Source organism: Mauremys mutica, chromosome 23 (assembly GCF_020497125.1).
Source record: "Mauremys mutica isolate MM-2020 ecotype Southern chromosome 23, ASM2049712v1, whole genome shotgun sequence".
In the NCBI taxonomy this organism is placed as follows: Eukaryota; Metazoa; Chordata; order Testudines; family Geoemydidae; genus Mauremys; species Mauremys mutica.
In genome coordinates, this window is record NC_059094.1 from 15,138,489 (window position 1) to 15,164,856 (window position 26,368).

At 47.9% G+C, this 26,368-nt stretch overlaps 2 protein-coding genes across 2 annotated transcripts; one reads left to right on the forward strand and one right to left on the reverse strand.

Moving 5' to 3' along the window:
- The first annotated feature begins 943 nt into the window (after window positions 1-943).
- Window positions 944-20,917, forward strand: HDAC1 (histone deacetylase 1). The gene is made up of 14 exons (XM_044997599.1): window positions 944-1,142; window positions 5,427-5,539; window positions 6,732-6,849; window positions 10,408-10,482; window positions 12,220-12,358; window positions 12,997-13,138; window positions 14,838-14,930; window positions 15,226-15,334; window positions 15,518-15,658; window positions 16,137-16,245; window positions 16,368-16,498; window positions 17,115-17,261; window positions 18,862-18,910; window positions 19,316-20,917. The coding sequence occupies exons 1-14, from the start codon at window positions 1,094-1,096 to the stop codon at window positions 19,341-19,343; spliced, it is 1,443 nt and encodes a 480-aa protein (XP_044853534.1). The 5' UTR covers window positions 944-1,093; the 3' UTR covers window positions 19,344-20,917.
- Window positions 20,918-22,796: 1,879 nt separating this feature from the next.
- MARCKSL1 (MARCKS like 1) lies at window positions 22,797-26,159 on the reverse strand. The gene is made up of 2 exons (XM_044997600.1): window positions 25,807-26,159; window positions 22,797-24,148 (listed from the first exon to the last, which is right to left on the reverse strand). The coding sequence occupies exons 1-2, from the start codon at window positions 25,900-25,902 to the stop codon at window positions 23,516-23,518; spliced, it is 729 nt and encodes a 242-aa protein (XP_044853535.1). The 5' UTR covers window positions 25,903-26,159; the 3' UTR covers window positions 22,797-23,515.
- Window positions 26,160-26,368: the final 209 nt, after the last annotated feature.

The window sequence follows — 26,368 nt, forward strand, 5'->3', positions numbered from 1 at the left end:
CCACAATAGCCTTGCAACCCCGTCTTGGGTTGAGAACCCCACTTTGAGGAATGCTGACATAAGGGCTTTACATGTTGATAGGTTGCTGTTTTTAAGTATATATTCATGCTTTGTTACAACACGGTGAAATTTAAGATTTAAATATCTGAAACCATTAAATTCAAGATTTTTAAAATGCTATGACCATGAAATTTACAAAAATGGACCATAAATTTGGTAGGGCCTTAGGCGTGACCAAACAGCTGCCCCTTGTGCTTGTCAATGTGTCCTAGGGCGATGGCAAGCGTGAAAAATCGGATACTTTTTTCGGGGTGGGGGGAGGAGAGGGATAGTTGCTCTACATAAGACAAAGCCCCAATATGGGGATGTCTGGTCACCCTAATGTGCACCCCACAGCTGGGGCAGACACATCATGCCCCCCCTCTCAGGTCCCCTGTAGCCATGCTGGCCCCAGTGCATTCTGGGACTTCTGCTACCCCCCCCCCATTGTAGCCCTGTCCTACAGGGCTGCAGACAGGCCCGTGGGCGCGTCCAGACCCTGGGCAGTGCATTGTGGGCCGGCACTAGCAGGGGATCAAATGGCAATGTGGGTACAGCCATGTGGCACGTGATGTCGTGGCAGCAAAGGTCAAGTGGTTCAGCCCTAGCTGCCCAGATCACCTCTCCTGTTAGAATGGTTCAGTCCTGTCAGCCCTCCTGGGAATGGTACATGCCTGCGTGATCCCCCCCCCCCCATTCTCTGAGAAATGGTACTTTCCCTTTACCGCCTCCCCTCTCCCCCAATGGTAAACTCCTGTCTGACCAGACCCCCATTCTTCAGAATGGTACAGTCCTGCCAACCCGTTCCTCCTTTTCTCCCCCTTCTCTGGGAATGGTACAGTCCAGGAACACTTGCGCTCTACCTACCGTGCTAATCCTATCGCCCCGCCCTACCTGACTTCTCATTGGCTGCTCCGAGGGACGTGGGGACAAGCCACTCCCCGATAGGTCTGCTGCCCCTTGGGGGCGGGAGGAACTGCTCGCGGGGTGCTTGGCCCCCGGGGCGCGTTCGGTTGCGCTGCGGGAGGGTTTGGTGCGGTCGGGCGGCAGGAAAATGGCGCTGACACAGGGGACCAAGCGGAAAGTCTGCTACTACTATGATGGTGAGAGCCCCGGGCCGGTCCCGGCGGGGGGGGAGGCGGAAGCAGGAGGCTTCGGGCGCGGGAGGGAGACATGGGTGGGGGGCGCTGGGGAAGGGTCTGGGGGCGGCCTTGGAGGGGAGGAGGGGGCGCTGGGGAAGGGCCAGAGGAGGGGGGGGGGCCGAGGAGGAGGGGGCGATGGGGAAGGGCCAGTGGAGGGGGGGCGAGGAGGAGGAGGTGGGGGCGCTGGGGAGGGGCCAGTGGAGGGGGGGCGAGGAGGAGGAGGAGGGGGCGCTGGGGAAGGGCCAGTGGAGGGGGGGCGAGGAGGGGGCACTGGGGAAGGGCCAGTGGAGGGGGGGGTGAGGAGGAGGAGGGGGCGCTGGGGAAGGGCCAGTGGAGGGGGGGGGAGAGGAGGAGGAGGGGGCGATGGGGAAGGGCCAGTGGAGGGGGGGTGAGGAGGAGGAGGAGGCGATGGGGAAGGGCCAGTGGAGGGGGGGGGGAGGAGGAGGAGGGGGCGAGGGGGAAGGGCCCGCGGATCGGGGGGTACGCAGGAGGAGGGGGTGCTGGGGAAGGGCCAGTGGAGGGGGGGGTGAGGAGGGGGCGCTGGGCAAAGGCCAGTGAAGGGGGGGTGAGGAGGAGGAGGGGGCGCTGGGGAAGGGCCAGTGGAGGGGGGGCGAGGAGGAGGAGGAGGGGGCGCTGGGGAAGGGCCAGTGGAGGGGGGGCGAGGAGGAGGAGGAGGGGGCGCTGGGGAGGGGCCAGTGGAGGGGGGGCGAGGAGGAGGAGGGGGCGATGGGGAAGGGCCAGTGGAGGGGGGGCGAGGAGGGGGCACTGGGCAAGGGCCAGTGGAGGGGGGGGTGAGGCGGAGGAGGGGGTGCTGGGGAAGGGCCAGTGGAGGGGGGGCGAGGAGGAGGAGGGGGGGCTGGGGAGGGGCCAGTGGAGGGGGGGGGGAGGAGGAGGAGGGGGGCTGGGGAGGGGCCAGTGGAGGGGGGGGTGAGGAGGAGGAGGGGGCGCTGGGGAAGGGCCAGTGGAGGGGGGGCGAGGAGGAGGAGGGGGCGCTGGGGAGGGGCCAGTGGAGGGGGGGCGAGGAGGAGGGGGGGCTGGGGAGGGGGGGCGAGGAGGAGGAGGGGGGCTGGGGGAGGGCCAGTGGAGGGGGAGCGAGGAGGAGGAGGAAAGGGCCGTGGGGAAGAGCCAGTGGAGGGGGGGCGAGGAGATGGGGGCGCTGGGGAAGGGGGCTCCTCAATGCTTTTGAAAACTCTTTCAGATCTATAGTGGTAATATCAATCAGCCCTTTCTCTTTCTGTCTTCCTTCAAACCAGCTGCTTGTTTTTAGTTGGGGATGTTCTGTGGCCAGGGGTATTGTGCTTGGTTGGATTGTGGGTGTAGGTACTGCGTATGGGGGGCAATGCTTTGTGTTTGTTTAATCATTCCAGGACACTTCCCCAAATGTTGGGTGTTAGCTCCTGGTGCCCTGGCCAAATTGCAACCTGGGTAATTCTACTCTGCCTCTTTCTTCCCCCTGTAGTTCAGTGGGAGAAAGCACAATTGCATAACTGCTGTTTGCTGTTCCACACTTACTGCTGTGTTACTTGCCAGCAGGGGGTGTGCTTCCTGCACACTGCACTCCCTCCCACACTTCAGCCTCCTGCCCCAGCCCTACATTCATGGCCCTGCATATATTTTCCCCACCCAGATGTGACCTTCAGGCCAAAGAGTTTTCCCATTCCTTGGTTAGGAGGTGCTTGTAGTGATCATTCAGGCATCTTAGTATGGTTAATTTAAGTGCTCTGCTCCATCAGGTATATATCAGTGACTTTTATCTCTTCAGTACAGTAACTTGCAATGTTAGGCCCTGGTTCTAAAATGAGATCCACCCCTGCATGCGCACAGTACCCGTTGATTTCAGTGGAGTGCTAGAGAGGGGTCGACCCCTGCAAAACTTGTTGCTGGATTGGGACCTTACGTTAGGCCATTTACCATGATATTGCAAGTCTGACTTTCATCCTTCTAATATCCACAGGTGATATGTGCACATTAGGTCACAAATACTTTGATTTTATGTCTATCAGTGCCACATTAATGCCCTGAGGTTTTGGATGCATCCTTCAGGGTTCCTGGAAATACTGGTTTCTGGTGGTGATAGTTGTGGGAATGCTGTACCTATGTCAGTGACTGTCAGATGGTGAATGAAAGCTCTGTCTGAGGATCCACAGTGTCCCTCGGGTCTGGAGACACAATTTTCATATGTGTACTCACACATGGGTGATTGGTGATAAACTAGGGCTTTGTCATCACGGACACAAAGGTGGTGTTTGTTTTCATTTTTATTGGTTTTGTTTTTATAGAGGATAACTAACATGCATTAGTTTTATCGCTGTAAAATCTGAAGTGGGGACAAGGCACTTGTAGTTTTTATAACAAGGTAGCTAGGCAAAGTCAGCACTCTAGCTCCTCCACCGCCTGCCTATGCTTGATCTAACAGTAAAATTATGGTGCTTTGTCTCCAACGTGTTCTTACAGCGGGATAGGTAATGCTTGTTAGTGATAAAACTTTTTTTAATCAGTATATGCATAGACCAGGATGCTAGTAGAGTCCAACTTGTAATAGCATCTTAGGGTATGTCTACACAGCCCCAAAAAAAAAAAAAAAAAGAGGGGGGTTTGCTCTTAATTTACTTTAATCTGAGTTAGGTAGTTTGGGTTAAAATAACAGTGACAATACAGCAGCTCAGGTTAGCAGCTCAAATTCAGCCACAGGCTCCCTGTAGACTTTAACTTGAGCCCGTAACCCAATTTAAAAGCAGAATTGCCATGTCTTCACTGCTATTTTAACCTGATTTAGCTAACCCAAGTTAACACACCTATTTTTTGCAGTGTAGACATGCCCTTAGAGGCTGCAAAGATATTTCTGCTGCTTATGAAAAGAGAGCTGGTAAATAACCTGGTTTATCAAAATAAACCTCAAGATAGACTGGTCAGTTCAAATCACTTGTGAGTTGCCCACTGCATTTCATTGGAGTGTAGAAGACAAGTGACCGTTCTCTCCTGGGCTGCTGTTAGTTTGGTATTTAGAAGGTGCTGGCTGCCAGATGATTCCCTAGCTAGGCTCTTCATCTTTCTCTGTGATTCTTTCAGGTCTTGTTAATGCTTGGAATTAACCTAATTTTCAGCATTGGTATTGCTGCACCAGTGCAAAGTTCTGTTGTAGACAAGGAAACTGCAGTCTACCCCAGTTTTAAGCAGAGTTAAATTCTACCAGTGGAAATTGTGGTTTTACTCTGTCTACACTAGGGGAAGTGTAGAAAAGGTTTCAGTCTCTGCAGGCTGCGGGGCCAGTGAAAATTACTCCTGAATGTTGAGATCTATGACGAAACATTACAGACTCTCAACTGAGGTACCCGCCAGGCCAGATTGCCTTTCTTACCTCCTAGGATGGTTTGGGATTGTGAAACTAGTTGACTTTTTTTTGGTCAATGTTGAGTGTGAATAAGACAGGCCTTGATGCACAGCCTGGTAAGGATGGATGAATTAAAATAATTGGGACCTTAAAATATTAGGATTTTGTTGATCTTCAAAGTGCATTGCAGGCATTAACTGTCTTAGCATCACAATACACATACACGCCTGCCCCTGCAAGTGAGGAAACATTATTGCCATTTTACAGACGAGGAAGCCGAGGCAGAGTCCAAGTGATTTGCTTGGGGCTATTAGACAAGACGTTGTCTGAGCTGGCATTAGAACTCAAGAGTTCCTGGCTCCAGTCCAGAACTTAGGCTACACGGTAGTTTCTCAAGGAAACGTGTACCTTCACTAAATCCAGCAGAGTTCAAATTGATCCTAACCGTATGGAGGTGACCCTAGAAGGTTTCTAATTTTGGGAGATGATGGCACTAAGGGACAATTATGTGTAATGTCTGTCAATGTTGTTCTTGCCCCGCAGAAGCTGCAGCCTTTTCATTTTAGCTTTTGTACATGGTGGGACCTTTCCGTGTATGGTACAAACTAGATTAACCAAACCTCAATGATTTGCAACAGTGTCATGTTCCCCAACATCTGTTAATTGCACTGAAAACTTCCTTGGTTTTCCAAGACATCAATTATTCAGTCTCTCATGAAACTGTGATAGAGTTGGTCTAAATCTGTGAAGGGTGGGGGAGGATACATACATATTGCTGTAGAAAAGAGAAAATGACAAAATAAAGGTCAGATGGGACTGAACTACCGGTGACTCCTGTCATCTTCCTCTGCAGTGACGCTGCTCAGAGGAGAAAATGTTCTTTTCCACTATAACCAAATGCTTATCGCTCTCAGGGGATGTTGGAAACTACTATTATGGCCAGGGCCATCCAATGAAACCCCACAGGATCCGAATGACCCACAACCTACTGCTGAACTACGGCCTTTACAGAAAAATGGAGATATATGTAAGTATAGGCCCGGACACAGAGAGAGAAGTAGGAAGCTTGTATGGAGGGGCTTGATCCACTTCCCGAGCTATCACTGTATTGCAAAGGCACAGGGTTTTGCAGACTCTCACGTGTTTTATTGGGAACGTGGGGAGACTCAAGATGGAGGAAAAACAGTTGGAAAATATTCCTGGGGAATAGGTCAGGGTGAAGGTAATTCAAAGAGATTGTTGCTTTTAAGACTTCCACTGGTCTTGTGTTGAGCAGGGTGTTCCTTGTTTTGTTCCAAAGTTCAGGTAATCTATATATAGGAAATGTTTCTCCCTATACCATGGCTGTTTCCTATGCCTAGGCATATCATAAAAAGCCCCAGTCTCCTATCATAACATTCCTCTTCCCCTTAGAACAGGGGTGGGCCAACTTTTTGGGCCAAGGGCCAAATCTGGGTGGGGAAATTGTATGCTGGGCTGGGGCAGGGGGTTGGGGTGCGGGAGGGAGGGAGTGTGGGGGTGCGGGCGTTGTGCAGGAAGGGGCTCAGGGCAAGGGATTGGGGCAGAGGAGTGGTGCAGGGTGTATGAGGGGGCTCAGAGAAGGGAGTTGGAGTGCGAGGTGCAGTCAGGGGGCTTAAGGCAGGGATTTGTGGGGTGGGGTTCAGGCTCTGGCCCGGCACCACTTACCTAAAGCAGCTCCGGGGTGACAGCGGTGCGCACTGGGGACAGGGCAGGCTCCCTGCATGCCTGCCCTGGCCCCACGCCGCACCACTCCAGGAAGCGCTGTGGCCCCTGGGGGATGGTGGGGGGCGGAGGGTTCTGTGTGCGCTGCCCTTGCGCCTTCAGGTACCTCCCCCGAAGCTCCCATTGGCCACAGTTTCCAGCCAATGGGAGCTGTGGGGGCGGTGCCTGGAGGCAAGGGCAATGCACAGAGCCCTCTGCCCCCATGCCCAGGGGCCACAGGGACGTGGTGCCGGCTGCTTCTGAGAGCTACGCAGGGCTCGTGGTGCCATGGGGGGTGATCCCGCAGGCCGGATCCAAAGCCCTGAGTGGTCGGATCTGACCCGCAGGCTGTAGTTTGCCCACCCCTGCCTTAGAAAGTAGACTTATTTTTGCTTTAATAGCACTGGCTTTAGCTGCTGCTATTCTTGAGTAGGCAGGGATTGGAGTGGGAGAAGGAATATATGTCAAATAAACCTTGTTTTGTTCTCTCCTTGCAGCGCCCCCACAAAGCAAATGCAGAAGAAATGACCAAGTATCATAGTGATGACTACATTAAATTTCTGAGATCTATTCGCCCTGATAACATGTCTGAGTACAGCAAGCAGATGCAGAGATGTAAGCTATGCGTATGGTATTGCAGCTTCTAACCTGAATAGCTGTAGTCCTGGGAACCCTGGTTAGCTCTTAGAGCTCATTGTCAAAAAAGTAGGGAGAATCTTATGAAACTTGCCTTTTTTATTATTATTATTTTCATGTTCACCTAACCACTTAGATTATTTTTTTGCCAGAGTTCCACACTGTTTTCCTCTGTTGGGGGGTCTGTCCTTAACTCCTTTGATCTTGAGATTGGTGGAAGCTCTTTCATCTACTTTTCTAATTTATAAACGTAACAGTGTGAACATACCTGTACAACAGTTATTCTGCATAAGCAGCTTGTAACCTGAGGTTCTGGGGTTGTTAATAATGGTAATGTTCTGGGGACCAACTTTCCCAGATATCGGGAGGATGGGGTTTTTTGAAGCAGGAGTACTGTTGTTGGTCACAGCATGGTAGATATGAAGAGAGCCGGTCTTTATTTTAGAATCTGTAGATCTATGTAATATTTTCATAAACTGGAAACACTAGTGTCACTATTTCCTATTGTAATAGGAGATATATTGTTGGTAACTGTCTTCCTTTTGGGGATATTTCTAGAGATCTGTGGAATTCATGTCCTTACCAGTATAAAATATTCTGTGATTTTTATCAGCTTCAAGAAATCTGGCTGCTTAAATTGTGGCTTCACAATTTGTTCTGTTCTGACTAAGATTTAGATCCTGCAAGCCCTGAATTCAAATTGACTTCAGCTGAAGTTCTGTGCACTGAGAGTTTTGAGGACCAGGCCCTCAATGCTGAAAATGGTGTTGGTTTCAGTTCTGATGTCATACCTGACAGGCAACTTCATCTGTATTATGCAGGAAGTTGGACTAAATGACTAAAGTTCTTTCTGGCCTTAGAATATCCTTAGATGCATGGATATCTTTTTTTCTCCATGTGGAAAAATCTTTTGCAGCTTTCATGTTATAGAATCTTAAATACCTTTTCAGACTTTCTGCAGCTCTGTGCTAACATTTTTCAGCAATTAATAGGTAATGAACTATAGTTTTCTGGCTGATTTGGACAAATAAAATTGGTAGGAGTTCACTAAAACAGTATATTGGTTGTGTGCGCTCTCTTCATTCCTGAAATCTGTAGAATTGTTGGCCCATGGGGCTTATTTTTATGATGTGTATATGTAATCCCCTGTTAACTCTTGAAAGAGTTATGGTCTAGAGGGTGAATTATATGCACTTTTAAACTATAGTGAGCCAAAATGCACACCGTATTTAGGCACCTGAGTGTAACGACTAAAGGAATGAGTAATATGTGTAATGTGTACCAAAGTACTTCCTGGGGTAAATAATATGCCTTAACATACTAAAGTACGTATTTACACAAACCTAACTGCTTACCGCTGAGACTGGAATGGCTCATAAACACCCACACTGGTCTCCCTCTGCTCAGCTTGGCATTTTCTATCCTGTACTTCCAAGCAAGGGTTTTACTTCAAGGAAATTAAATGTGAAAAATTTTCAGTACATATGGAGGTGAGACAAAAGCCAATTCACAATTCAGTCCAATGACCCCTCCTTAACAGGGCTTGCAAAATATATCCTCCACCACCTAGCCAGAGGACTAATCCTATGAGCCAGAAATAGAGATTAAAGATGGAGGTGATGGGGCCCCACCACCCAAGTGCAAGGACAGTGCCTGGTGAAGAGCCTAGCCTCCTTTCTGTTCTTAGCCGTTGAGAAAGGAGTGGGTGCTGGGATTTCCTCAGGGGTGCTATCGTGGGGACTCCCATCTTTGATATGAGTGGCCTAATGGGTAGGGCACTAGATTGGGACACCTGTGTTCTATTCCTGGCTCTGCCACTGGCTTGCTGGGTGACCGTGGGCAAGTCACTTTGCCACTCCATGCCTCAGTTTTCCCATCTATACAATGGAGATAATGATACTGACCCCCTTTGTAAAGTGCTCTGAGGTCTGTTGAGGAAAAATGCCATATAAGAGCTGGGTAGTATTATATTGGGCTCTGACTAGTGGGCATATCATACATAGGACACTCCTGATCCTGCTCTAGCTGTTGGAAATGAGAGAGAACTTTTTCTCTTCCCTGTCCAGAGCCACATATTGCTGTAAAAGGCTTGATCTCCTGGCTGCTTTGAAGGGCTTGGTGAAAAGAGGTCTCTGTATGAATGAATAGCTCCACCATTTGCTTCTGCTTATACAGAGGGCCACATCTTTGCCAAGCAGAAGCAGAGTCACACTATTAAAAATTGTCCATTTTGCTGCTGCCCACAAGGTTCTGAATGGTAGCAGTGATACTAAATGGTATCTTTAATCTCAGTCCGTCGATAGATACTCTGTCTGAAGACTCAAGAAGATTATACTGCAGCCATAAGGGCTAGAAATTTAATTTGTTATAATGGGAAGCTTACATTCTGCAGCAACTGATAACAGACCTCCCCACTTGCTGATGAGGGAACTATTCAGCCACTGCTAATTACCATGCCCCACTGGAACAGTTATACAAATTGGAACATTTCGTTTTGACTCTCCTGATTCTTGCAGTCCATAAGAAACGAGTTCCATTTAAATCTGGAGACTGCTTAAATTTGCTCATTCAACTGTACTGTCTCCATGATTTTTCACTAGCCTTTTTGGAGGCAAAAGAATTGAATGAAAGCAGCATTTCTCATGCTGAAAAGATTCAAGCGAGATTGGTCCTGCTTAAGTACACAAGGGAAAAGTTCCGCTCAACTTCATTACAACATACAGATTTTTGTAAAAACAAGTTTTGCAAAACATAGGCCCTATGAAACTTTTTAAAAATCATGTAAATATTTCTAATAGGAAAAATTCTTTGGAAATAAATGGTTTCCCTGCAGTGTTTCCAACCCAAACATGCTACAGGATTGAGAACCTAGAAGAAAAATTGGCTTTTTTTTTTAATCCAAGCTATGAAATGCGCAAAGTAAATGAACGGCATACCTCATGAGAATCAAACTGAACTTTTGAAATGTTGAGCCTTGATAATCTAAGGTGATGTTAGTAACATATTGAAGGAGACCTGTTTACAACGTGTGATTTTTAAAATTGATAGTGTCACGACTCACCTTCTAACACAATTAACTGACAATTAGGTTTTATTATCGTTTATTCCACTAGGTGGTGCAACTCTAGTGTAGATCCACAGTGCATGGGAAATGCTGGTTTCATTCTTTAGTGTCTTCTCAAGGTGCAGCAGGGGCCTTGCACTTATAGCAGCTCTCTGTACCAACCGAGAGCTTTTACAAACTGAAGTGCGGGTTCTGTCCTTTCCTGCAAGCTGCCAAGATAATGGCAGTGGGCTGAGCAAAGACTGAAGGGAAGGTTGCAACAATTGACTACTGATATAATGAAGTCTTTAGTGAAGGGATGACTGTCTACTTCCCATTGAACATTTTATTTATTATATACATGTAAATTAAATAAATGATGCTAATATATTTGATGCTCTCCTGAGTCTATGTCCTTAAGTTAGATTTACGGCATAAACTTTGCCTCTGGTATGCAGGCTAGACCTGCTAACACTTTGTCTTTCTTTTTCAAGTCAATGTTGGGGAAGATTGCCCGGTGTTCGATGGGTTGTTTGAGTTTTGTCAACTGTCTGCAGGAGGCTCTGTTGGTAAGCACAAGAATACTAGATGCTTTCTCTTTTTAGGAGAATGTCCATAATGTCGCTCTGTCAAAAAAGAAACATGATGTTGGAGACGTTTCTAGATTCCGTAAAACAATTGGTCTGACATGTTGTGATCATTCTCAAGCCCCGATGCATTGGAATGAGATCGGTTGGGGGTTGCGAGTGCTTTATGACTGTATGTATGGTCTGGCTCTTCAACAATAGCTATATTCTCACTCCTCCAAAGATCACTGAAGTGGTCACGTTGAGGAATTTCTGTGTCTGGAATGAAAGCATCGTGAATGACGTCGTTTCAGTGAAGCTAGCCCTCTGTTGGTAAAACCTTGGTTTATTTAAAGATAATTTGCTTTTTATAAAAACTCGCTCCAGGTCTGTGTAACCACAGCCTCAGAGCAGGTGTTTTTGTTTTACAAAAAGAAATCCACTTGTGTCTCTCTTTTGAGAAGAAGGAAGAACAAAAGCAGGAAGATTTCAACAAACTCTCTAAAACCTGCATCATTTAAAATAAAATGGCATCCTTATTCATGAGTGTTTTGCCGCAGACTAATGCAGCGTTGCGAGATTTTTTTACTGTGCACGTGTTTAAAAGCTTTGCGGCTTATTTGACATATTCAAGGCATATGTCAGTGCTCCGCATCTGTTTTGCTTAGAGACTCCAAAGAGAGACAGCAAGTTGGTAACCATAAGCCTCAGGATTAGCACCAAGTTCTTTGCTCTCCTCCCATTTGCTCTGCTGGTGAAGACAGTTTCCATTCTGAAGAAATGCAGTATTTTGACTCCCTTCTGATAGATATCCTTATTTTCTGAAATATAAAGTCTGACTTCACTCAAACGCCAAAAAGATAAACACATGCTTGTCCAACTGACAGACACATCTGAAGTACCTAGTCCGGTGTCTTATCACTAAGGCTCTGATCCTACAAAATGATTCATCTGTGCTGACCCTTAGATCCATGCAAAGTTGCACTGAACATAAGAATGGCCATACTGGGCCAGATGGACCTTTGGTCTGACCCAGTATCCTGTCTTCAGACAGTGGCCAATGCCAGGTGCCCCAGAGGGAATGAACAGAACAGGTAATCACCAAATGATCCATCCTCTGTTGCCCATCACCAGCTTCTGGCAAAAAAAAATTCTAGGTTCTACCGAGATTTGAACCATCTGAACCGCATGGAACCACACAGTGGAATTGTGTGCAGGGTTTGTGGGAGAACTCTTTGCCTAGTTATCTGTACAAAGGACTAAACAAAGCTAACTGTACGTGAGATAAAACTATCCATGAAACGTTCTCTTTAGGAAATTGATAAATAAAACTAAACTGTACTCTAACCGTGACTCAAGCTAGCAAGAGCTAGCAGGCTGTGGATTTATTTTCAAATCAGGCTCCACAATTCTGTTCTGAACTAGAGGTGTGACATGAGAGCAAGACTGTACTGTAAAAATAGATGCTTAATTTGAGCCCTCCCAGCACCTTTATGTTACACTGATCTCTTCTACAGAGAGATTACAGCAGTGTCACCACCTAGCTGAGAGTCTTCTGCCTTACTGGTTTGTATGAGAAATCCAGTGTTTAAACCTTTGATATTTGTACTGTTATACATGCAGGCATATGGAATGACACATGTGACCCCACAGGGCATGCTGCCTCTGTGTGTTCTCCAGAGTTTGTCAGGGCTCCATTCTGTCTTTCATGCTAATGTTCTGCAATTCTTCTCCCTGCAGCCAGTGCTGTGAAGCTGAACAAGCAACAGACAGATATTGCTGTGAATTGGGCAGGAGGCCTTCACCACGCTAAGAAATCGGAGGCTTCTGGCTTCTGTTATGTCAACGACATTGTCTTAGCCATTTTGGAGCTACTAAAGTACGTGCAGTACTTCTTATCCCTTGTGTTTGTCTGTTCTGCTGCATTTTCTTCGAGTCCTTTCCACTTTCTTCCTAATTTGCTCCTTTTTGTTACCTTGTTAGGTGTGTCTTTTCTCGGGAGGGCTTAATCAGACATGTTTTTTGGATGCAGTGCCCTCTCTTCAGCAGGGGTTGCTGTACTTATGGTATGATGCAGTAGATGAAAGGCCTGGAGGCATTGTGTGATCACTCTTTGGTGCTTCTTCCTTGGCACAAAAAAGTGGCACCCCTGTAATTTGTGTCCTGATGGTTACCATCCTGGCGACTTTTGGCATGAGGCAGCTCTAAGTAGGAGGCTTGGATGTAAAATGTGCAATTCGCTGGTTGTCTGTATAAACTGAATTGATCGAAGATCAGTTGCCGCAGCAATAGCCGCTTTAATTTCCTCAGTGATTCTTTTCTGCTGTCAACCAATTCAAGGCATATGTCAGTGCTCCGCATCTGTTTTGCTTAGAGACTCCAAAGAGAGACAGCAAGTTGGTAACCATAAGCCTCGGGATTAGCACCAAGTTCTTTGCTCTCCTCCCATTTGCTCTGCTGGTGAAGACAGTTTCCATTCTGAAGAAATGCAGCATTTTGACTCCCTTCTGATTCTAGGTACCACCAGAGGGTGCTGTATATTGACATTGATATTCACCATGGAGATGGCGTGGAGGAAGCCTTTTACACCACAGACCGTGTCATGACTGCATCCTTTCATAAGTACGGAGAATACTTCCCAGGAACAGGGGATCTGCGGGTGAGAATGGAGGCTTAGTAGAAACTTCCCCTGGAATTTGACTTGTTCCATCTATTCACTGTCCAACTAATTTCACCAAAACACTGTTTCTGTTTTCACTGGTTTAGATGGACTCTCTCAAAATAGCAGCCTCTGCTTAATAAGAAATGTGTGTGACAATTAACTTTGTTCTTTGAGTGGGTGCTGAGTCTCTGCGGTGGTATATCCGTTATACAGTAACAATGCCCAGACATCTGATGTCAGTTACTCTACAGCCTCGTAGTGTGGGACTCTGAACATCGCATCTTGGTGGGCCGTATTTATTGGCAAACTGACTTCCATGCTCCCCTTGTGGCCCTATTGCTTTGATCTCACAAGTTATGCACGGGCTGGCCATGCCAGTACTTGAATGGGAGACCTACAGAGGAACACCTTGTGCTGCAGAAATGGTACTGGTGATTCAGCAGGTGGCATTCCTCCCTCCGAGTTGGTGCTGAGCCTCATGGCCCATGCTGGGACATGGTTATCTGGTGGGGCTTTCTTTCAAATGAGACACAACTGTGGTCCTGCCTGCTTCTCAAGAGGTAGGGATGTTAACCCTAGGTCATGGTCTGATACCAGTTAGGGTAATGGCATTCTCCTGACCTAAATTCCCCCTTGAGTTTTAGCTGGGTGTAGAATTGTCATGGGGTGATATGTACTTGTAGCTAGCTGCCACATTCGATCCTAGAAGCGGCCAGACTATAGCAGTGAGTGAAATTCTTTTTTTTTTTTTCTTTTTTTGGTCGAGTGCTTTGGTATGGTAGTGTGCTCTGTAGATAGAAGATATTTAATTGTTTTTAAAAATCAAAACTAAAAACCTTGTAAGATTCCTCCAACTCAATACTGCAGGCTCAGCCTGGTATCGGACTGCAGCCTGATTCGCGTTTTGCTCTGTACGTCCTTGCCAACAGTGTAGAGTCTGGAACTGGAAACTTGACAGCCAGTTATCCTCTTTCCTTGATGCAAGAGAGAATAAAATCTGGCTCTTCTGCAGCACCACTGGATCTGCACGACATAGTTTTTACTAGCAGAATGTGCAACTGAGAACTCTCAGACCCAGAGTGGGACAGTAGATATCAGTAGGGATTGTTCATTCCCATGTATCCTATCACAGCAAGATGTTCTTTGTGACTGTTCCGGGGATTGAACTTTCTGGGGCAAGCAGTAAAGTATTCTCAGTAGAGCGTCCTTGCTTGTGGAACCCGTTTCCTCTAAGAATCTGCTATTGGCTTGTAACTGGGGCTGATACAAGGCCCACCTGTTTGGACTTTTTAATGACCCCCTCAATGAGGCCTAAGTTTCATAGAACTTGTGACTCCAATTTGACTCAGTTGAGTGTTTGACTAGATGCTGAGGCAAGGGCTGTCATGTCAGTAGAATTCCAAGGTGCTGTTTACTCCTTCTTGACTATAACCTCGTGTTACTCTCCGTTATCAATCTAGACATTACATAGCTTAGTTGAATGCAAAGGCCAAATATACCCACTTTCCCCACGGCTAATCCTCCGTTGAAATCACTGGAATCATGCCCGCTTATGCCAAGACTGAATTTGTCCCCAAGTGCCTTGGCTTGGATTCTGATAAACCTGGTGGAATCTCACTTTCCTTTCTGCGTTGGCACATGTATGTTGGCGTTTCTCTGGTGACCCTGTGGTCTTTCCTGTCTCTCACTCTAATAGGATATTGGTGCAGGCAAAGGCAAGTATTATGCTGTCAACTATCCTCTCCGGGACGGAATTGACGATGAATCCTATGAGGCAATATTTAAGCCGGTAAGCCTCTTTTTCCGTGTGAGTCCGGGATGCTGCTTTGTCTTTTTCTAGTGACACTCTGAGGGGAGATGCAATCCTGTGCTGTAAGATTCCCTAGTGTTTATTCCTACTTGACAATTACAGCCAGTCACGTGTAGACTCTTATCTGTAAGAGCTTCAGTGTCACCAATATGGGAGGGAGGCAACACCCATTGAAGCATCAGGGAATATCTCCATGTCAGCTGCTTACATGGATTTAATTGTGTTGCTGTGACACCATCCCAAGGGAGTATGTAACAACGGATTTCTTGTCCAGGTGATATCTAAAGTGATGGAGACGTTCCAGCCTAGTGCAGTTGCCTTACAGTGTGGATCAGATTCTCTGTCAGGGGACAGATTGGGCTGTTTTAATCTGACCATCAAAGGTAAGAGGACACTGCTTCTAGCAAAGCAGTTAAACCAGGGCGGTGGCCTTGAGGAAAGCTCAGACATGTAAATTACAGTATCTGTGGTGGCACTTGTGTGATTGATGTAATCACTGTGTTGAAAAGCTTCCTGTCCATTTAGCCAGTGAGACTATGAACTTTTTCCCATTCCCTATGCTGCAGGTCATGCCAAGTGTGTGGAGTTCGTAAAGAGTTTTAACTTGCCTATGCTGATGCTAGGTGGGGGTGGCTACACAATCCGCAACGTGGCTAGATGCTGGACTTACGAGACTGCCGTGGCTTTGGACACGGAAATTCCAAATGGTAAGACTATCCTGTGTTGTACTGAGAGGCTGTGTGTCTAGTAATAGAGCTTGGGGAAAATTTAAATTGCTCTGAGTAGGTGTAGGAGACCTGTGAAATAGCCTGGACACTTCACTAGCTGCTGATTTTTATTGTGTCGGAGTTCTCTGAGCTACCACTGTGTATGTGGTGTATTCTAGTCCTCTAGTGCATCCTGAGAAACCATTTTTCCCGTACAGCACACGGTGGTTGGTGTGTCCTGCTATCTCACAAACTAAAAGGCCTGTTGTGGGCACCATAGCGTTAAAGCAGCGAATAGTCTTTGGCCCCATTGTCACAAAGTTATGTTTTTCTGAGCATCCCAGGAGAGTTCCAGTCACCCCCAAAAGGGAAATGTTCCATTTATTCTCATAGCACATTGAAGCTCATGTGATGTTTGCTGTTTCAATACCAGGCCAGTAACCAATCAAGGTTATTCTGTGTTTTATTCTTTGTGCAGAGCTTCCATATAATGACTATTTTGAATACTTTGGACCAGACTTTAAGCTCCACATCAGTCCTTCGAACATGACCAACCAGAACACCAATGAGTATCTTGAGAAGATTAAGTAAGTGTTGTCTGTTACTCCTAGCAAAATTGGCCCCTTACACTGGGGGCTTGTTTCTGTTAATGCTTTTTAGATCACCAGCGTGTGGGGTTTTTGGTTTGTTTGTTTTCTGCTGGTTGTAGGCAGCGGCTATTTGAGAATCTACGCATGCTCCCTCATGCCCCTGGTGTCCAGATGCAGCCGATTCCCGAGGATGCTGTGCAGGAGGAGAGTGGAGATGAAGATGAAGAGGATCCTGACAAACGCATTTCAAGTAGGTGCCCGGCTGTGGGCATAGGTTGCCTTGCGTGATCACGGACCATGCTGCTGAACCTTCCCTTGGTGAAGCAGTGCTGTTGCTAGAGAACTTCCTTCACGAAAGAATCTAGATTTAATATTGGAGCTCGAACTATTGCCAAAGCCTCCTGTGGGGAAATGACTGACAAAAGACTGAAAGCGGCACTGTCCGTTTATGCTGCCAGAAGACAGGCTCCCACTGTTCTAGCAAAAGTCACCCTTTAGCTGTGAAAACACTAGCTTATATCCAGGCTGCCTTATGCCCTTTGGGTCTGGGAGTCCGATTTTCCCAGTGTGAAGTTAGTTAACCTGTTTGTGCTGGCAGCTCTAGACATCCTGCTGTAAACCTAATCCACGACGCATATACTTGTTACACTGAGAGATCTCCGGTTCTGACCTTGGCTGCTGCAAGTAGCTGGCTAAGCTGTGATTCTAGTAGGATTGTTGTATTGCTGCACAGTAGTAAAGATTTTTGACACGGCAGAGCATTCCACATGTGCGCATGTACCTTCCTAAATACGTTTACTGCCTTACGGACCCCTGGGGAAAAGACTCCAGTGTGACTGAGGTAGCTTCTCCCTCTTTGCTCTCAGTGCGCTCTGCTGACAAGAGAATAGCCTGTGATGAAGAATTCTCCGACTCTGAAGACGAAGGGGAAGGTGGTCGCAAAAATGTTGCCAATTTTAAGAAGTCCAAGCGCGTAAAAGCAGAAGATGATAAGGAGGAGGAGGAGAAGAAAGGTAGGTGTAAAACTGGAACTAGCCGTATGTCGGACTGCTCCCTAGAGCAGGACTCGGTAATGTGAGGGATGAGGAAAGCTGCGTTTTTGTTGCAGAAGTTAATGTTTCTGCGGTTCATCTTATAGATTGCTGATGATGATTTGAACCACTCCACCATCAATGGGAACCTTGAAGGAGCTGCCAGAGTTAAACCTGGGTTGCCTGACAGGCTAATAGAGAACAGGACTTTAGTAACAACACCCCAGTGACACATGGGACTGATCACAGTGCTTAACGTAGTCTGGAAAGAGCGGGTTGGCGTGGGGTCTCATCCTCTGGGGCAGCTGCTTTGATAAGACAGCACTTAAAGTGCGACCTGGCTTAATTAAAACAAACAAAAACAAATGTTGCCAGGTCTGTGACCTAGTCTAACTGTCCCCATCCTCGCATTTTAAGCACAGACTGACTGGTGTACTCTCCACGAGTGCTCAAACTTCACCCAGGCTGGGGAAGTTTCTTCTTCCCCAAGGCAAAAAAAGACTCTACTCTCCCTGATTCTAGGTGGGTTTACCAAGGTCAGCTCTGGTCTGGCAACTGTTAAAATCTGGCCTTGTGTCACCATCCCAACAATTACCATGAAGATGGAAAAACAATGTCTGGTGCTTCTGTGCTATTGCCCTCATCGCTCTGCTCCAGCAGGCCTAATGATGATCATCCCTCTGCTAAAGCTGCAATGTGAGGCTTTAGGTATTTTGGGAAGGGAAGGAACAAACATCTGAGTCATCTGGTTCCTTGGGATTATAGGCTTCATAACCCCAAACTCCTTCAGAATACCACGGTGTCTAGCCACTAGCCCTAATTACCTTTGCACTGACTTGCTGCAGGGAGGCCCTCCTAGTGTCTCTATTTCATCAGCAAGGCATTGGTGACAGTTCTCTTCATTGGTAGAGTGAGCACAGTGCGAATCAGTGGATAGTCTATCTTTAACAAACCACAGGCCACATGTCTGCAAATGCAGCCTGAGCCACTGATCGTTTTAGGCTCTTCCAAAGAGAAATACGCATGTAACAAGCTTACAATGAGGTGACCGTTAGTGGAGTCCTCAAAACAACTACCTACAGGCTACAACCTGAGCTGTATCACTGCGGGCTCCTGAGATCTGGTATAATACAGCGTGTTGCCAGATTTGCAAAAATCCTTGTCGCTGCCACCCAAAAACATTCGGGGGCTTAGCTGACCTCAAACACAAGCTTTGTCTCTCTGCTGGCCTGTTCTTTCTTTTCTTGGTGCTGGGAGAACTGCTGTAGTTACTGTGAAGATTTATGACTCACATTGGAGGACAATAGAATACAGAGCTTCAGGGTGCCACAAGTGGCTCAAAACAGGCTGCTGCCCCAGACTGTGGCTTCAAGTGAGGATACCTGAAGGGTTCCCCGGTTTCCAGACTCTGCCCCACACATGCAGAGTAGCTGGCATTGTCTGTTTTTCCACTGTAACTGCCTCACCAGTGATTTCTAATGTAATTAGACCTCCCTGACTGGTGTCTGATTCTGCCAGGTGGGGCTGGTGAGTGGCAGCTATTTCTCTGCCTCTTTGCTATTTGGGGTTTTTTCTTTTCTAGATGAGAAAGAAGAGGAAAAAGCCAAAGAGGAGAAAGCAGAACCCAAAGGGTGAGACCTACTTCTGCCTTATGGATTTTCTCTCTTCTCTCCCCTCCCCCAATTTAGGATGCAATGTGACTTAGGTGCCTGGGAGTTGAGCAGGATGGTTTTGTAGGTGACTGTTTCTGAGTTTCTCCATCTCTAAATTATAGATAATACCCAAGGCCCTCTTTTGGTAAAGCACTTTGAGGTCCTTGGATGAAAGGTGCTAGAGAAGTGCTTAAAAATATTTTGCAATGTGTGTAAAACTTCATTGTGTGTGTGTAAGATAAGGACAGATGTTAGTGCATCTGTTAGGACAGGACCTAAGGGTAAAGTCTTTAACATGCTACTCGACTATTTTGCTACAGTTTGATCACAATCTAATTCTTTTGTCAGTTCCTTAACACAAGCTCTCCACTCTTGGCTCTGCAGGGTAAAGGAAGAGACTAAATCGACCTAAGATGACTGCAGCCGGACAATACCTTTCAGTACATAGTTATAAGTTTGCTTCTCTGGTAGCCTCCCATTCCACAGGATTTATATTTTATATGTTTCTGTATATATTTCTATATAAATATATAAATGACTTAAGAACTGTAAATTATTCTTGCTGCATTCCGCTGAGAGCAGATGGGGAGGATTCTGAGTAGACAGACCTGCACTACTCAGAATTAGTGACAGGGACGTTTCACTCTTGCCTTCCACTGCCCCTTTGGTGTGTGTTTTTAAAAATCATTTTCCTCTTCTCTATCCTCTCTTTGAAATAGCCCTTTGGAGAATACTGGTTTTTTTTTTATATAAACTAGAAATAGTGTCTGACTTTTAGGTCAGGTGGAAATATGGCCATGAAACTTTGGGAGAACTTTGAGTTCCCAACTTATGCCTGAGAGAGAAACTGCTCCTATGGTCTTTGGTCCAATTACACCATAGTAAGTAACTGCAAGCTGATGCCAGTTCTCAGGGTCAAATAGTGCAGTTCTTGAGTAAAGTTGGCTGTCTACCTGCAGTGGATTTGTGGAAGGAGTTGAAGCCGTTTTAAAGTAAATATGTAAAGTTCCCTGGTGTATCAGCCCACGGTGCCCTGCTGTAAGGTATAGATCTGGATAGCACAAAATGAAAACTGCCAGCTAGCTGGTGTTTTAAATGAAAGAATCCACTTTAGAAAGTTTTAAGTCCAGTTAGTGTGGCAGCGTTATACATCTCATATGAGAGAGAAGGGCTCAAAAGAATATTTTTCTTCATATACCAAAACCCCTATGTGGGGGAAATGCATTACTGCCTATTGTTGTCCTGTGTAGCTCTCCCTGCTTTTTCCCCCACTCAGCTACCTGTGATTACATAATGTGCATTCTGAGTGCTGATCTAGGTCCTAGATGGAAGCCACTACAGAAATCCCAAGTCAGCTAAAGACCAGATTGCGAAGAGCCTGGTTGAAGCTGCTTGTCAGTGTGGCACTTGCTGAAAATTCTCATCTGATGTGAAGCACAGATGTTTTTTGATAGAACCTTTCTCCTTGTTGTCCAGGCCAGTAACTGGGGGGGAACCTTTTGAACCTGCAACTTAAGCGGCTCTCTTTGTCATGGAACAGCAGCACCCCCTGTTGCTTGAGAACAGAACTGGCCTTTACCTTGCATCTCACTTCTCATAACTGATCATTGGATGAGCTTTCTGTGAAATGGGTCATTGAGCTCCAGCCTTGCAGAAGTTCTGCAGGCAGCTTTCACTTGCTGTTTTCTCAGGGGGATACCTCTGTCCACTAGAGCATCTGTACCTCCCAGAGTGCTGCTGATGGTTTCAACTCCAGTAATGCTGCTAACTTAACACAGGTTATTTTTAAATGGTTTATTTTTTTAAGTACTCTTCTTTCCCACCATCTCTAGTCTCTTGAGGCTGACTGCGGCTCCTCTTGCTCTTTTATGTTTTTGTGAAGTGGGAGATCACTGTATCTGTGTGTCTGGGGGGAAAATATATTGTGGTTTTTTAAAAGATGCTTTTTATTTTGAAAATCTTTGTAATAAAAATGACACATTTCTATGTTGGTGTGAATTGTTACCCTTCTTTGTGGTCAGAGGACATAAAAGGGAGGGGGCCTACTTGTTTTGTAGATCGCAGACTAATCACAATAAAATAGTTCACTTTTGAAAAACTTAACCATTGAAATTAGAGGCTTTGGGTGATTGGTTAGTGTGTCCTCTATCCCTATTGGTAATAAAACTGGCCTGTATTTATAGCAGGACTGAACTTGCTCTGTTGCTCATTTCATTTACAGGTTTGGGCCTTACCTTTTCAACTTTTTTTGTTTAAAGTATCTTAATTCTCCAGCTGCCCCTTTGATGAATGGCTGGGTCTGCATTTTATCCCACTTACATTAAGCATTAGAGGCATTTCTTCTCTCAGCTGTTCTGGTGCAGCCCTGTCCTGACTGCAGCTGGGGTGTGCACCTTGGTTTGGATTTCCGCTGGAGAATGGAGTAGGTCAAGTCTCTCATTGCTTAGAATGTTGTTTCAGTCCTTCCTGAAGTTGATTAACTTCAGTTTGCTGAAAAATGGGCTCAGGTATAGCACTGTTCAACTGAAATCTAGAAACATCTTAAGGTGTGGGTTTTTGTGCTTGATTCAGTTGTAGGACTCCTACTTGCTGTTGTGTAAAGTGCAGAAAATCTGAAAGGTTCATAAACTAGTATCTCCCTATATAGGGAGCAACCTATTCCAGCAGCAAGCCTACTAGTGATAGGTCATAATTAATCCTTTTAGCTCATCCCCCTTTTCATTTAATTATTTTGAAGGGGGGAGGTGGGCATCTCTTCATTTCCAAGGGATGAAACAGTGACTACAACCCATGTTGTATTCTTAGCTTGTGCACATTAGCATGCAAGTCTCCCTGTGGTTCAGCAGTACTCAAAATGGCTGCCACACAGCTCTCCAGAACTGGTACAGTTAACCCTATAGCAGCACATACCATTGCATGTGTAAGAACATAGCCAGTAGGGATCATTCTACAACATAAGTGCAGCTGTACCCATTTCCATGGACCAGCAGCATATACCACCTTCAAAAAGCTAGGTGACAACTTTAATTCTGCAGGACAACACCAGCTATGCTGAAGGTACCAGTTTCATAACCAGATCTTATGCAGTAGAAATAGTACCTAGTTACAAGATCAGTCAAGTCTAGCCTCATAGCACTAGTGGTAGGGTGAATGCTTTACCATAGGCTAGTTAATGGGGAGACCTGTTACAGTAGAAGCAATGTCAGTCATTACACATTGCAAGAGAGGCCAATAGCTGCACATTTTCCCCCATGCACTGTCATTGACTGGGGGACCCCTCAGACAAGACTTATCTAGAAGTTTATTAACAAGCACTCCTGAATGAGGATAGGAACAAACCACAGCCCCAGTAGATATTCTGTAAAGTGAGACTTTAGAAGCTGCAGCCTTGTCATATCATTGCTCCTGCCCTCTGGTTTTACAGAAGAAGCCTAGCCTCTTAGGTGAATGGAGAAGACTTCACTTGTCTAGTTTCCAGCTGTATTACAGGCTCCTAGGTGAGTTTGGACAAACCACCTAATTAAATTCATTACCAATTGCTCCCCTCTCATCAGCCATGCATGTCACACACAACCCCAGTCAAGTCATTACAGGCTTTGTCTATCAATCCAGGTGATCTTTTAGAATTAGCTCATTACCTGAAGCTAAATCCAATACTGTGCACACCTAGAAGACTAGGGTTTAAAAGATCAATAAGTTGTAGAGGCCATCAAGTAAAGGATTCCATTTAAGGAAGCAGAGTCAGGTTCACCCAAAAAAGTTAACACAGCATGGGGCAGTCTGGGACACCAGACCCTACAGAACAGGGTGTGTACCTTGTCCAGCTTTAGATGTGCTCAACAATATCCCAGACAGAGTCAATGAGTATACCCAGAAAGGGGTCACCCTTTATTCCTTTCAAACATTACAAGGAAACCTAGAGTTGGTGGTTTTGTTTTTTTTTAGAGTTAGAAAATTGCAAATCATGTTTTGGCCATTAAAAATTATTTACAGAGAAAACAAAAAACTTCACATTATACAGTTTACACTCTCCCTCCCCCCACCCCAGAAAAGTTACCCCTTAGAAGTAAAATTAAACACAGCAGACTTACAAGCTTATGGTTTTAAGCCAATAGTAAGACATTATAAAAAACTAACCAGATTAGCTTTTAAACTGTTTGTTTCTATAAAAAGCCCAAAATACTTTAAATGAAGTCAGAACCAGGAATTTAAACCAAGAAAAAAAAAATCCATTGAACAGTCACTGGCTTATTGGACTTTGAAAGCTGCTTGGAGGATTAGTGAAAGAGGCAGTAGGTCAGCAGAGAGCCTAGAGTTTGGTGTAGTAGATGGAGTCTGACTAGATTCCAGTTATGTCCAGGATCATCTTCCTCCAGTTTTAAAGGATTCAGGCAAACTAGTGCCAAGTTGTGGTGGTGGGTAACAGTGAGCTGCATGGAGGGAAATAATTCAGGCATCTTAATTGTAGGTGTTGTCAGTTCTACTTTGAACATACAGGTGTGTGGGCAAGGCAGCAAGTCCATGGTGTTATTGGGATGAGGATGGCACAAAAAGTCTTTAAGTTATGACAATGTCAGGCGGGCTCTACTCTTCCTTCTGCTCAGTTGCTGCAGGTGTTGTACTGGCCTCAGGCTCCACAGGTGTTGAGGACTCCTCTGGCTTAGCTGTAGCCTCCTGGCTTTCCCCCAGCTGCTGCTCCTGTTCCTCTTTCTCCTTGGCTTCCCCTGCTTCTGCATCTTCCCTTTTAGGCTCGGCTTCCTGCTGCCCCTCAGCAGCAGGAGGACTGCTGTCCACTGCAGCAGCTTTCTCCTCCACTTTCCCTTCCTGTGTTATACTGGTCTGCTCAGTTTCATTGGCAGAGCAGGTAGGGTTCCCCTCTCCTTTGGCTTCTGCTTTGGCCTGGTCATCTGTGGGAGAGGACACAGCAGAATCCCCAGCCTCTTTCTTGTTCTTCCTGAAGGAGATCCCACTCAGTTTGAAGGGCTTCTTGAAAGAGAACTTTTTCTTCTTCTTTGGGGTCTCCTTGCAGGCTGCAGCACCATCAGGCTTGGCCTCCCCACCTTCAGCAGCTGGGGCTGGCTCAATGGCATCTCCACTGCCAGATTCTGCCTTGGCCTCATCTTTGACTGGCTCAGCAGATCCATTGCCATTCAGTGGTGGGGCTTCTCCATCAGCCTTTGGTGAGACATCCCCATTTATCTTTACGTGGCCATTCTCCTAGTGGAAGAGGGAACCATGACATATTAGATATTATCTCTAGACCCTGGAGATCCAGAATACCACCACTTTCCCCCAGACCTCAGCGACTTTAGCTGGTAGGATTAAACAGCCTTTTCACCTCCCAGAGATGAGTTGGCCTTTTGGCTATAAAACCCAATTCTTGGGAAAACTAATCAGAAGGCAAAAAAATTATAGATAGATAGGTGAGGCTCATGCCCCATGAGATGTCAGTCTCAGCTGGCAGAGCAGGGGGAGGAGTGGAAGCATTCCCCAGTGGCTAATGCACAAGGCTGGAGCTAGGTTCTCTTCCCAGAGTTCAGGCAAATCAGCCTTGGCTCCTGCTCCAGTACAGGCTGATCGGGCGTGGGGGGGGGGTGCAGTTATAAGCTTCTAACTAACCCCCCCCCCCAGCCTAACGGAGCAGGCGCGCCCCGCAGCTAACCCAGTGCTGGAGAGCCCGGCCCTAAATTCAGTAGGATTAAAAAAGGGTGGGGTGGGGGGGGGGGGGTGTTCGCCTAAGAGGAACCGCTACTGCGCCGCCACCAGGGGGCGCTCGCGCTCCACCTCCGGAGCCCTGGCCGGGGGGGGGGCTTGTGCCGCGAGGGGCATTGTTGCACGATGCAAGCATGGGGGGGGGGGGGGCTTGAGCCGTGATTTTACACACGCACACCCGCATGTCCGCCCCTGTCCCTCCCTGGGGAGCAGCCCTGCCATCCCCCGCCCCCGGCTAAAGCCGCAAGAGGGTGGCGGGGGGGGGGGTGTCTCCGCTCCCAGGGAAGAAAAACCTCAGTGACTGGAATTGCAAAGGTCCATAGCCGGGCTGCGTTCATTGTCCTGCCCAGCAGCGCCTCCCGGCTCCTCGCCCCGCGCCCGAATGCACCGTGTGATCCCCGGGGGCTTCGGTCACATGGACCTGGGGCGGGGTAGAGGAACGTGTGTCCCCCCCCCGCCACCCCCATTAACTGGAGGCGCTTAGAACCCGCGTGAGCCGCCCTCGCCCCTCCAAACCAGACACCTCGCGCCGCCCGGGTCCGCCCGCGGGAGCTCGCCGGGGTTCGCCCTGGAACGCGGCCATCGCCCTCCCCCCGCAGCGCCTTCTGGACCCGGATCCTTCCTTTGTTCCCCTCCAGGCACTCGGGGCTGCCCGGGGGGGGGGGGCGGGGGCTGCCGGGGCTTGAGCGCCGAACAAAGGCGGCCCCGCGCCGCGGTCTCCAGCAAGACCCGGGGAGGGGGACAGGGAACGGGCGGCGGGCGGGGGGCATGGCAGTAAAACGCGCGGGGGAGGGGGGGTAATTGGAGATTGCAGGGAGGGGTCGCACCCCGCCTCCCCCCGTTTGGGGCGCGACCCCCCCACAAAGCGGGTTTCGGGGGGGCTCACTCACGCGCCAGGCTTTCGGCAGAGAAAGGAGCCAGGTGACGAGGGGACAGCGCCTAATTCGCCTCCGCAGAGCCGGAGGGTCCCCCGCCCCCCAACTCCGGGGCGGGGGGGGGAAGGGGCGAAGACTTTCCAGTAGCCCGTAGCCCCCCCTACCGATTCCAGGGGGGCTTAACCCCCCCCCGGAGAGCCCCCTTCTTATACGGGGGGAGGGAACAAAGCAGAGACCCAAACTCCCCCCTCCCCGAGCCCCCCGCCCCATACACACCCCGAAACCCACCTGGCCGTTTGATTTGGAGGGAGACACCGCAGCAGCATCGGCCGATTTCTGAGCCACCACGTCTCCTTTGGCCGCCTTGGAGCCCTGGCTGCCCATGGTGGCTGGCAGGGGATGTAGCCGCACGGAACAAAACGGGTGGTTGAGCTCCTAAAATCCTGAGATGTGGGGGGGGGGGTTAAAGCCGCTCCCCGCTGCCCCAAACTTCTGCGCCAAGTCCTGGCTGCACAAAAAGCAAAGCGACAAATCCGAGAAGCGAGGGAGACGCGCCCCCCGGCTGCAGGGTCCCAGCCTCGGCTCGGCAGCCAGCTCCGCGCGCTGAACCAGGGACCGACCGAGCGGATCACTACACCCCTCCCCGCCCCAAGCGCCCGCTAATAAGCGCGCAAAAGCAAGGGGGGCGTGTCGGGCATTTAAATACCCGCCCAATGGCAGGCGTGGGGAGGGCACAGGCAGGAGCTGCGCCCCCCGTACAATGGGGAGCACGCGCGGGCTGGGAGATGCACATTGGGAAGATGGGCCGTTTAACCCCCCCCCCGGGTTTGCAAAGGGGGGTGCAGTCGGG

Excerpts from the sequence above, each read along its gene's own strand:
- HDAC1 (XM_044997599.1), top strand. The coding sequence starts at position 1,094 with ATGGCGCTGACACAGGGGACCAAGCGGAAAGTCTGCTACTACTATGAT. Across the intron at positions 13,139-14,837 it reads CAGGAACAGGGGATCTGCGG|GATATTGGTGCAGGCAAAGG; the intron begins GTGAGAATGGAG and ends TCACTCTAATAG. Across the intron at positions 16,246-16,367 it reads GAGTATCTTGAGAAGATTAA|GCAGCGGCTATTTGAGAATC; the intron begins GTAAGTGTTGTC and ends TGCTGGTTGTAG.
- MARCKSL1 (XM_044997600.1), bottom strand. The coding sequence starts at position 25,902 with ATGGGCAGCCAGGGCTCCAAGGCGGCCAAAGGAGACGTGGTGGCTCAG. Across the intron at positions 24,149-25,806 it reads CCTCCAAATCAAACGGCCAG|GAGAATGGCCACGTAAAGAT; the intron begins GTGGGTTTCGGG and ends CTCTTCCACTAG.